Source organism: Schistocerca gregaria, chromosome 1, assembly GCF_023897955.1.
Source record: "Schistocerca gregaria isolate iqSchGreg1 chromosome 1, iqSchGreg1.2, whole genome shotgun sequence".
NCBI classification, from domain to species: Eukaryota; Metazoa; Arthropoda; class Insecta; order Orthoptera; family Acrididae; genus Schistocerca; species Schistocerca gregaria.
The window spans coordinates 331,835,481-331,848,047 of record NC_064920.1 but is presented as its reverse complement, the minus strand read 5'-3'; the positions used below and the strand labels follow the sequence as shown (position 1 = coordinate 331,848,047).

Below are 12,567 nucleotides of genomic sequence, written 5' to 3'. Positions count from 1 at the left end.
AGATGTCATTATTGAGTGTCTGTAGGAGGAGACAAGATGACTTAGACAGAATTTCTAGTTAGTGTGATGAATTATAGCTTGGTCTAAATGTAGAAAAATGTACGTTAATTCAGGTGAGTAGGAAAAACAATCCCATAATGCTCGAATACAGCATTAGTACTCTGCTGCCTGACACAGTCACATCCATGAAATGTCTAGGCCTAATGTTCCAAAGTGGTGCGAAATAGAGTGGGCTAGAAATGATGGTAGTAGGGAAGGCAAATGGTCGACTTCATTTTTTTGGGGGGGGCATGATTTTAGTAAAGTGTGGTTTTTATCTATAAAGGAGACCATGTATAGAACACTAGTGTGACCCATTCTTGAGTACATCTCAAGTGTTAGGGACCCCAAAAGGTCAGACAGAAAGAAGACATTGAAGCAATTCAGAGGTGGACTTCAGATTTGTTACCAGTAGGTTCGATCAGCATGCCAGTATTATGAAGATGTTTTTCTTCTCTCAAAAGGGAACCTCTGAGGGAAAGATGACGTTCTTTTCACGAAATACTATTAAGAAAAATGAGAGAAACAGTATCTGAAGTTAACTGCAGAACATTTCTACTACTGTCAACTTACATTTCATCTAAGAAACACAAAGATAAGAGAAGTTAGGGCTCATATGGAGGTAGATAGACAGACGTTTTCCCTCACTCTGTTGGCTACTGGAACTGGAAAATAAATCAGCATTTGTGCTACTGGGTACCCTCCGCCATACACTATATGGTGACTTGTGGAATATGTATGTGGATATAGATGTATATTACCAGGAAAAATATATAGTGCATGGATTTTGTCTGAAAATACTAGCATAAAAATACATGGATAGGTAGTATACTGCACATAATAACATTGAAATTGGCACATACAAATGCAATGAATTACAGAAATCTTCTTGTAGAAATAATAAACAGCCAATTAGTTTATTATTTAGACATGAACATTTCATCCTATGTTTGTTGCTCCAGCCACATACAAAATTTTAAAATCACAGAAAATTGTGTTGTATATAATACATATAGTTGACATTTACACAGAAACAAAATCTGAGTTATGACACATTTGTGAAAAATATTCAATCATATTAAAGTAAGCACTTAATGAAAGGCACAGTTTGGATACAATAAATGAATCTACTTATTTGCCAGAAGTTTACTACATATACTCATTTGCAGTGTAATACTGCTACTTATGAAATCTGAACTCTGCTAATTTCAATTGCTTTGCAATTTTGTACCCATTTTGCTTTATAATAAAGCCTTGTTTACGCTTTATCAATGACGTTGCATATTCTAGTGTTGTAAGAATGAGAATTTGGATGGTTTTGAAACTGTCAATGTACCTTTCTTTCTTAATTATACATTTTTGATTGTAGAAGTATGGAAAGGGGAGAATATTTAACTTTTGAAATAATTATTTTAAGAGTGTTAGATTTGAACCATTAGTATTTATTCTGATACTCGTTTTTTTTTGTAGGATAGTTAGTTTTCATGCTTTTCTTATGATCCCAAAAGTTGAGGCCATAGGTAATAGAAGCTGGATGTATAGGAAGTAGACAATTCTGCTACATTGTCTACTATATATATATATATATATATATATATATATATATATATATATATATATATATATGGTCCAAATGACATGTAAAGTAAGAGAAAGGGTGTTTAGATTGTAGTGAAATGAAAGATGCAGACTTATTGGTCCAAATTTTCGACGATAAGTACATCTAAAAATTTGATAACAGTTACCATTCCTAACCACCTACTTTCAATTCTGAGGCTTCAGTCATGATGTCACTTTTGTGTAATGAATATAATTAGTTTTTGAAAGAGTTTCATTTTAACCCAGTTTTTTATGTCTTTGGAAACTATACTTGGAGCTGTTGTTAACATCTGGCCGATTTCAAGTATAGTACCACAACATTTGTGTCATCAGCAAACAGAGTTATATCAGTAACATTGATTAGAATCCTGATATACCATCTGTAATACAAAATAACAGACTGTAGTATCAAATTAATTAGCTAAGTATTGCAGTAGAAATTGTTAATGACCAAATCCAAATTCATCATAGATGTTCTTGAAAGGATGTGTGGTAAATTTTCAACTCTGCTGAGAAATGAACCAATTAGTATAATGTCATCCAAATATTGTATGTTTCTTTTACTAGTACCTAATAAAACAAAAAAGCTTATTTTCTCTTTCTATAGAGTCGAATTTTTCACTGTTAAAGGAGTTTATTTAGTCTAACTGTTTCTTCTATTTTCATTTCTATGTATGGACAATGTAGAGATTTTCTTTTTCCAGATAATGCAAAACCTAGAGCAGTTCTTGCTTTCAGATATTTAGCATCTTCTGTGGAACAACACTCATAGGAAAAATATACTTGTCCTTCTGCAGCTTTCACAATGTGTCACAAAAAGACAGAAAACAATAAAATAAGGATAAAGAATGCAGAAAATCATGCTATCCACCACTATACTGCAAGTGATCGATGCAAGTGTATGGTTTCTCTCAATGTTCGCAGATGGCGCCACTCTTTCCCCACCAAAGTCAATGTCAAAACTTCCTTTTTCAGAACCCTTGACGTTGACGTTAATAATGTCTTGAAGTTTTGTGTCTGAATGTCACAGTTCAGAATGCGCTGTGGAATGCTTTGATGTTCCATAGTGCCCATTGCGAATTAATTTTTACTCCAAAACTTATAATCTGTTCATCATAAGAATAAACATGATCTAAACACTACGGCATGTATTCCTCCATATCTGCTTCAATCTCATTGGATTTTGCTTCGCGTGGAGTGGAAGCCAATCTGTGACCAGTATAGTCAAAAGCAGTCATACAGATATGTTTTGTGTGCACATAGACTAAGCGATAATGCTAGAAAACAGCTTTACTGGCGCATTAAATATGGGACAGCACGCCCAGCCAGCAGTCCAACTAACCTGTAATGATTTGAGCAGTTGCAGTTCGGGTATAAAAAGAGATGAGCAAACAAACACTATAGCTTCGAATGTCATTTAATTTTTAAAGAGAATGAAATAATATTCGGAAAACCTCCAGCACTACTTCCTGCTTATTAGGTGACCAGACGGCAAGCATAAAATGCTTTCGATCTCACCTGAGATAGTGTTCTAATTACAAACAAGAGTGATGAAATTTTCTAACTTAAACACAGAGTAATTTTTCTGAGTGCGCTGCAAAAAAATATTGCAGGGATTTCACCGTACTGTTGAATACTGCAGTCTCTGAAGGTGTTAATTAGTCAGTTTTCTGGTAATCTCTTAGCTCCTTCCTTCTCCGAATCGGAGAAATACATTTCAGTTTTGAAAATGCACCTGCTACATTGATAATGAGCCTATCAACAACAGAATCCATGAAGCCAACAAGGGCCCGCATTTTCTCCTCTTCTTTTATGACGAGCTGTTCCATATCTCACGAGCATTCGGCACTGACACGTGAAAAACCTGAGTGTGTTAGTTCCAGTACGTCTGGCAGCTTAACAATCTTGTTATTTCACGATCCATACCCCGTAACTTGGTTCCAAATCAATTCTCTTGGGTTCATATGGTATTGGTACAGTGACAACAGTAAAAATGTAGCATTTGTACAATGTGCTCGGTGCTGTGAAAATGATTGTTTTCCACATTTCTACAACACTTATCAACATCTGTGGTACAAAACGATGGTCATAGTCCATATAAAAGAGCATTTGGTATTTCATTTTTGCCTTATAAATTAAACTGTTATTTATCCTTAATTTAACCACCTTTTATTAAAAGTCTTTCATAAAATACCGATAATTAATAATTCATAGTTGGAATAAAAACAGGAATTTCGCGTGCATTATTTAATTAGAGGTTGTGGATTATTCATAAAAAATGATCATCAATTTTACAATTACGTGATGTAGATATTTCAAATTGAAGGAGAAATAACAATGATACAGACGATATTTGAAGCAGTGAAGCACGAACTGCCATACAACCTACAATCTATTGCGCTACCGATTCCGCTATACGTACAATGTGTATTTATGCCTCAACTGCATCTACTACACGTCTTCGAAAACTTCAAAGCCGACTATCTCTGTGAATTTGTGAATAACAATGAGAACAATCTATTTCTTGGCATTTTTAACAGTGTTCCACACGCGTGTTTCACAGGAAGCAGCCTCAGTCATTTTCATACTGTTCGTTAACAGCGTGACAATCAAGATGCAACACTGCAGAGGCTGTGACTGTTCACCAGTTTTGAAATAAAAATTACATAGCTAAAGCCTGATTAAGAATATCGTTGATGGCTACTAATACGTTTGAAATCTTAAAGTTTCATTTAATGTAACTTAGTAATAATATATCTAATATATAAATATGACCTATTACAAAGAGCGTAACAACACCATTGTACGTGTGCTATGACTACTGATGAATCATCACGTCTGTATTTGTTTACATCAAGTTAATTTCATGGTGCTGGGTGACTTGCGAATATTTATATACCAGCAGCGAGGCTCAGCATGAACGCAATAGACTCCATGCAAGCAAGGATGCGCCAGCTGTGAGCAGCGAGGTGCCAGCAGCGTGGCTGGAGCATAAATATACCCTAAAGACATTGGCACACGGCACGAGAAAATGTAGGGGTGCATGCAGGCGAGATACCCCACATCACATCACACAACAGTGTTGGCACGAGCCACGAGCTTGTTAACGTTATTTTGCACACTCAGGGCTATCCAGAGGCGCATGTCGGCTTTATTTGGTTAGCAAACCATACAATTTGTTCACGAAAATGGAATCGCATAGAATTTCTAATACTAGTCATGTTGTTCTGTCTGTGGCATATATAAATAAAAAACTTCAGCATCCCTGGACGTGTAATAAGATAAAAAATGAGATACATTTCCACCCAGGATGTAAATCAGTTTAAAAATGTTCACCAAATCGAACAAACTCATCCCTGGCAGAGAGCATTCTTGCATTTACATAACATGAAGAATTAGGGAAATTAATTCTATTAAGTTCTTATAGAAAACGCGAAAGTGAAAAAAAGGACACAGTAAGGCGCGCATCTTCCACCCACCCCCACCTCAGCTTCAAGTGGTAATACTTCAAACAACTACGCTATGCTAAACGTCAGTCTTCACCCTCCTCGTATTTGTATTACAATGTTGTAAAAGCTTTAATCACCGAAATGTTATTGATATTTAATTCTAACAAATCCTAGCAAGAATGACACGTTTTCATGAAACTTCCTTCAATGGGTCGTTGCCTTAAAACAGCTTTCCTCCATAACATGAGAGTTATAACACGAAAATACTAAACAGGAAAATTCTTCAACAAGCAATATGAAGTTCCCCATCATTTTGTTACAACAAATCGTATGAACAACGATTTCCCATAACCTCCCACTCAATCATTCAATAGCGATTTGTTCTCAAGACATTTATTGCTAGGATTTCACATTCAACATAAAAACCACAAAATATGGGTTTCTGCTGAACATGACAAATACAGTATGGTGCCTTGCTTTCTACTTGTGACGCAGGGAGCGTTCTCGCTTCCTATGGGTTCGATTTTACTTGGCACATCGTCGAAATATCGCAGAACTTAAGCCGGGTTCACACACACATCTACTGTAGCGCCACAGCTTGTGGCCTGCTGTAATGGCATCGTGGTCCACTGTTATGGCCTTAGAGCTGTGGCAACAGTTAAATGGAAGGAAGACGAAACCCAAATGTTGGATACGAAAATAAATTTCGCACCGGAATAAATCAGCTAAAACAAACACATTTATAAAAGAAATAACTCTCAGAGACGAAAGTGCTGTCTGCAGTGGAAAATTGACAACAGCTGACATTTAAATATCATTGGCAAGCAAGACACTCTTCCGAGATTTTAGAACAGACATGCATATCTAAAATTTTGTTTAACAGCTGCCATATCACACTCTAGAGCTATTTCTTGCACATAATCAACAATTTAGACAATGCTTTGTCTCACAAATTACGAAGTTTATAGGACTCTTTTTTTGATTACATAATTAAGTTTATCAATTTACTCCTTCGTTTGATATGTCATTGGCTTGCAAATAATGCACACACACACACACACACACACACACACACACACACACACACACACACACATTGCAGCAGAAAATCGTAGTTGCTGTTCTTGTAGTTCTAGAAGCTGCGAAAATGTACCTGTCGACCATTGTTTTTATTTTTTTTCAGAAATAAAATAAAAACACACTGAAATCGAATGCAGTACAGCAGCAGTTACTGCAGGATAACTACAACAGAATGCACAAGTTTCGCAACACTGCCACCAGGGAGCAGTGGTGGTATAAAAAAAAAAAACAAGCACAACGAAGTTGAACTTTTTGTGGCGCGACAAAAGTTGCGCTACTAAGCACTAGGGACGGCGAGAACAGAAACAACACTATCCCCACCACATTGTCCCAGTTGTAACCAAGTGGCCAATGAAAAGTTAGAGCTTGTTTTCTTACTCTTTGACGCACTGAAGATTTATCACAAATATGTTACCCTTGGTAGGATTTCTTATAATTAAATATCAACTAACGACACATCGACAAAGTCATCAGGAGATCCTAGTACGAAAGAAAACAACCTTTAATCCACCATGTCCATCGTTCCGTCTGGTCGTGTGGTTAGAAGCGTCAGTTTACAGTGTCGAAGATCGCAGTTTCAAAGCTAGTTCTAAGTATCCTACTTTTTTTAAAAAACCTTCGTAAGCAGCAAGCTTAAATTGTTGTTGGTGAACGAGCAGCAGTGACATTTGCTAAGGAAAGTGCTAAAAGAGGACTCCCATTTCGTTTTTTTATTCAAAAAATAGAAAATAGTAAAAGATTGTGCTTTAAAAGCATGTAATATTTATTATGTCGTGTGCCATTTACAGTTTAGTAGTAGGAAATAAACGAAAAATTATTAAGAAAAACTTTACACTTAGATAGTTCAGAAAGTAGCCCCCAAAATCGGATCCCATGTACAACCAAACAAAATAACGCCAAACAAAATTAGAAGAAGGTATTAAATCGGATAAAAGATAATCTAGTTTCAAAGTAGGTAACTTCCAAGAGCCCTCTTATAGGATGTTCTTGTTGGATTTATTCTGGTAGTTTGGTTTTGTACCATATAAGAACTAGCCTACATTTTCGTCTTTGAATGGCTGTTTGTTCAGTGTTATTTCTCTCTGAGAGTTTATAGCCCTTCTTCACAAGTCATTGCGATTAAACATAAAGGAATAAGCTTCCATAGCAAGGCAACACTAAGCTAGCTCTTCTTCAAAATCTTCAGCCAAATGTCTCTGTCTAACACATGTTTTTGTTGCTTCATCAGGTGCACTGTACTTCTTGCTGGATACCATTATGAGTTGCTTTGGAACATTAAAATGTCCACTGGCTTTCTTCTAACTCACCTGTTTTGTAACTACATCAGTAGCTTTCATCATTTTAGACAGACTCCACTTTCTTTGATTAACGTTCCCTATTATCTTCCTAGAATCAGCAAGAAAATCACAAGGGAAAAGGAGTGCACTTATAAGAGGTCCAGTTTACGTGACTAACGCTTATATTTTATACCAGAATAATTTCTTACCAAACATATCAATTCATCAAAGCACAACAGATATGTGGCGTCTTCTGTCGTCGTCCAGCGCCATGACATAGACGAGTGTCTGAAAGTACAGTGCCGCGAAATTTTCCCCCTGAACGCCAGAGACGCTATAAACAGGCGACATTTGTTCTGTGATTTACTCTTTGATTGTTGATTTCTGTTCCACGTTCTACTCCTTAGCGAAAGCGTGAATCCAAGTGTGTTAGATACGGAATGATTTACCGCACTGAACTTTTCTCACGCCTTCGCACGGGTTATCGATTGCAGTGTATTATTGTCTGTTCCGATCGCAGGGTTTCGTTAATAAATTATTACATCAAGCTGAGACAATCCTACTTCCCTTATTCAGGCTACAAGCACACGCACATGTTAAACCGTCGATCGCGGTATTTCAAACCGGTACCGACAGATATGCAGTGTGTGAAAACCATATAAAACATTGCTACGAAAAATACCAATTTTCCATATATGCGTTTACACTGTGTGTATAATTCCACTTCAGATAATTTATTTGGCGCCCCATTGACAGCATTCGCCGGCCGCGGTGGTCTCGCGGTTCTAGGCCTGCAGTCCGGAACCGTGCGACTGCTACTGTCGCAGATTCGAATCCTGCCTGGGCATGGATGTGAGTGATGTCCTTAGGTTAGTTAGGTTTAAGTAGCTCTAAGTTCTAGGGGACTTATGACCACAGCAGTTGAGTCCCATAGTGCTCAGAGCCATTTGAACCTTTTTTTTTTTGATAGCATTCACGAAATAGGTTTCTTTTCTTTTCTTTTCTTTTTTTTTTTTTTTTACAACAGTGCTAACCTTCAACTACACCAAACATTTCAGAACGAAACTCTTCTAGAAGCTTCACATTTCAGTTCATACACGAATAGTTTTCTAATTTCACTGTTTGAAACAGTAACACGAAAAAAGCACTGAACATAATCTCCACAAACAAGTACAATTATAGCAAATAAATATAATTTTCAGAGGAAACACTTTTCTCCCACAAATAGGCAGGTTTTCACAGAAGCGGCAGTACTTTACACAGTAAACAAAAATCAGCTGTTTTTAGAAGCACACAGGTGAAGCCGCGCTTTCGATTGGCCGTCCAGTTTTGATTTTCATTGGTCGCAGGACAACGTAGTGGGGATAGTGTGTCGACTGTCGCGTAAGTTCTCGCGTAGAGGGTGTGTAGTACGTCTTTCTGGAGCAAAGCACCACACATACGTAAACAAATATATGTTTGTGGTTTTCTCTGATTTGCGGGCGGGTGATGCTCCGTGGCAACAAGATAATAGATAGGCTACAAAGGTATGACAAATCCACGTCGAATGCTGGATAGTGTTGCTTAAAAGCGAAAGAGAGCGACATGGACTCTGGCGATTCAGCAGCAGCTGCTTGTCAGCGAAAAGTTGCGCTGATAACCGGCATTACAGGACAGGTACCATAGTGTTTTAATTGTAAGAAACAACATTTATTGAAATTTCGTTATGATTTCGGGATTAGTGTCGTGGATCGGAAATGGCACGAAATTAATAGATGTCCTGTTAGAGAATGACAACAGGACTATGTTCCAAGACATTCCAGGCACAATAAAAAAAAAAACAACAATATAACTCATATTTTAGGATAAAGTACACCTGGTTATACACTGATGTTTATTTGAAGAGCCGCTGAAATAGAAAACTCTGTCTGTGCACAAAATAATAGATGTCACAAAACAAATACCCGTTTCTTTTTATGCAGAGGGTCTCGCGAGTGCAACTGTCTTTCTTCAGAGCTAATGAGAGAATAGTGAGTTTTCTTCAGTCTAAAACGTTTTTACGTAAATTTCCTTTATATCTGTTTGATTTGTGCTGGCTATTAGCTTTGCTTGCTGTTACAGCAGTTAAGTTTTCCCCCCATCTGTAGCACAGCGTGTTAAAATGAGCTTTAAAGCTGAACATGGCTGTATCAGTTGTAATGTAAATAAATTTTCGTGCTATGTAATACTTTTTTCTCGAGCGCACAGAATAGTGTGTAGGAGCACTTCCGGGGACTTGGAAAATAGTTACAAAGCTGACTTTGATCATTTGGAAGTAGCAGCACTGGTAAAATTAATTAAACAATATCGTCCTGCCATTAGTTGCTGTGAAGAGAGTAAATGCAGAATATTCTGAGTGCATTGTAAATTGAGGAATAAAAAGGAACATTTGTTGAGTCTATCACCACCCCTCCTCTCCACCTATCCTCCAAGCAAACTGTCCTATAGCATCTCGCACACCTACATGACTACTTTTATTGCCAACTCCTCCACTCTTGCCACAACTACATCCCCAAACACATTAGCTCTTGACAGCTATTCTCCCATCTTCTTCTCTCATTACTCACTTGTCCTATTCACAACCTTCGCCTGTCTACCTGATGTCACCCATCAGTAACCATGCTTACTTCAAATGCAAACTTGTTCAGTCCACATACCATCCGCCTTGGGCAGGGTTGATGTGTTTATATTTGTGTGAAGTAATTTGGGCAGCTGTCAAGGAGAGACAAACTGGGATTGGAGCTCCACTCCTCCCAAGCCTCTCAACTGTTGCACAGGGTTTGTTGTTTGCTTGATTTAAATTTCTTTCTAGCTCATTTACATAAGTGTCAACTCCCCTCTTTCCTAACTTTGTTGATAAGAGTTTAATTTAATTAATATTTGTTCTATTGCCCCATGAAAGAAAACACTTTATTTCTGTCCATCTTAGATTGACTAACTTTTCATAATTGCACACTTGAAGGAATACAATTAATTGATTTGTAATGGCTTTTTCCATTTCAACTTTCATTGTATTGAGTTAAATGTAATATGCATGTATTCCAGTGACTTGTGTTCCCATTCTTTCTCATTAACTAATAACATTTTCATTCTATGTATGAATACTTTAGTAAATGTGCACTTAGACACTAATCATTTTATACATTAGAACACATGATGAGGGATTGATTGGTATTTGTATGGAGCTGATCTTAATGTTATTAATCTTTAGTCAGTATCTATTACTGTAATATGACTTCTGCACTGCTTGCCTATCCTGTTTTTATTCTTGTCCCAATCTTCTCACATCTCTTAGACTTTCCTAAGCCTTCTATGATCCAGCTTCACTGTCTCCAATCCTTTTTTCATTTCATTGCCCTCTGGTTTGTTTGGTTTGGAGTCTTTTACTTTTGTCAGTGACATTATAAAGGCTCCATTGTCAGAGATATTTATGGAAAGGTCACAGTTAGCACAAACCCCTTTTAAAATTGGTTTTCGAAATTCAGTGTAGACTGAGTTGTTAATGAAAATTCAATGGCAGTGAGATGTTGCTTATTTACTATTTAGAATGGTATAGACTGTGATGAACATTAGTGACACATTATGAAAATCGTGCTGTGTGCTACAAACATGAAATTTAAGACATCTGATGGGTCAACTTAATGCTCCAACTTGTCACTGTTTGATGGTTTTCTATGAGTTCTTTAATACTTATGTGCTGCCTGCCACTTTTAGTTTATTCTCAGACTATTTTGCAATTTCTGCCTTGAGCCATTTCAAGTACCTAGCTACATTTGTAAGTCATTTGATCATCAAAATATCTGCAGTGGCAAATATTGTGCAGTTTTGTCAACAGAGTGTATCTGGGTACATAAAAATGGCTTAAGGCCAATATTGTACAGTACCACAGTACAAAAATAAACAAAAAATCAACAATTGTAGACAGCATGACGTCAACCAAAAATTACTGTAATTTATTCTCCGTATACCATTAAAATTCCAAGGTCGTTTGCACAACACTGTGGGTTTAACATCTATAGAAAAATGGATTTAATAGTAGAGAGTTGACTTAATCTCAGGCTTAGGAAATTTGCCAAGATGAAAATACTATAGCTTTGAGCCTGTACTTGAGGTGAAGGTACATTTGGACTGCCTGGCTAGTAATACACTGACAGAGAAAGGTAGGGATTCAGGTTGTAGTACTGGTTTGGCACACAGTTCTAACATGTCACATGTATTCTACAGAAGAACAATGTTTACATTGAAATTATGTCCTAAGAGTTGTTCATATATATCTCTTTATTTACCTTATCGGGCATTTATTTTCGATTGTTATCTTTGTTTGAAATCATTTGCTTTCAATAAATTTCAATACGGGTTTAGTTGTAATTTTAGGTACATTTGGGTTAAAGCTCAAACTCCTGATAAAATGTGCTTAACCAGTTACCCTAATCCATTTCTTTTTGTTCTCTGCTCTTCCATTATTTGCTTCACTTTTTGACTTGCATGGAATGTATGTGAATAGAGGCTTTCTTCATGAATTTCATTGATGAAATCATTGTCAGGTATCAGCTGTGTTGTGAGATGTTGGTCACTGTTTCATTGGGTAGGAAACTAAAATCATTTACATGATAACACACCACACCACTTCATAAATGCACTGTTAAACAATGGAAAGTCCAGATTAACAATTACGGGAAGGATAAATTGTTCCCAATTATAGAGATGAACTTAAGTTCCAGGCAGGCATGACAAAAAGACTGTTACATAGTGAGCTTTTGGTCAAAGCCTTCTTCAGAAAAGAAAGGGAAATACACATACATTCACACAAGCAGGCACACCTCACACACACACGCGATCACTATCTCTGGCCACTCTGACCAGACTGTAACTGTTGGGTTGAATGAAAGCAGCAGTGGAGTGGGGCAGGGAAGGCAAAGGGGTAGCAAAATACAGATGAGGTGAAAGATGAGCACTGTTTGGTGGAAAGTGCAGGAACTAGAAGGCGGCAGGACAAGGCTACATTTTGCAGCGTTGGAGGCCGAGGGGGGTGGGGTGGAGGGGAGCAGAGAGGGTAAAAGACTGGTAGGTGCTTTGGGAGAGAACAGCACACAATGCAGATGAAA

General features: G+C 37.2%; 1 protein-coding gene across 3 annotated transcripts in view; it reads left to right on the top strand.

The window, feature by feature from the left end:
* The first annotated feature begins 8,729 nt into the window (after positions 1-8,729).
* LOC126344094 (GDP-mannose 4,6 dehydratase) overlaps positions 8,730-12,567 on the top strand; it is an 84,821-nt gene continuing 80,983 nt past the window's right edge. The window contains exon 1 of one of the 3 annotated variants that reach the window (XM_050001993.1): positions 8,730-9,100. In XM_050001993.1, the coding sequence (XP_049857950.1) occupies positions 9,029-9,100 (72 nt within the window). In that variant the 5' untranslated portion in view covers positions 8,730-9,028. The remainder of the gene's footprint in view (positions 9,101-12,567) is intronic. The other 2 variants (XM_050001994.1, XM_050001995.1) reach the window with 2 other exon arrangements.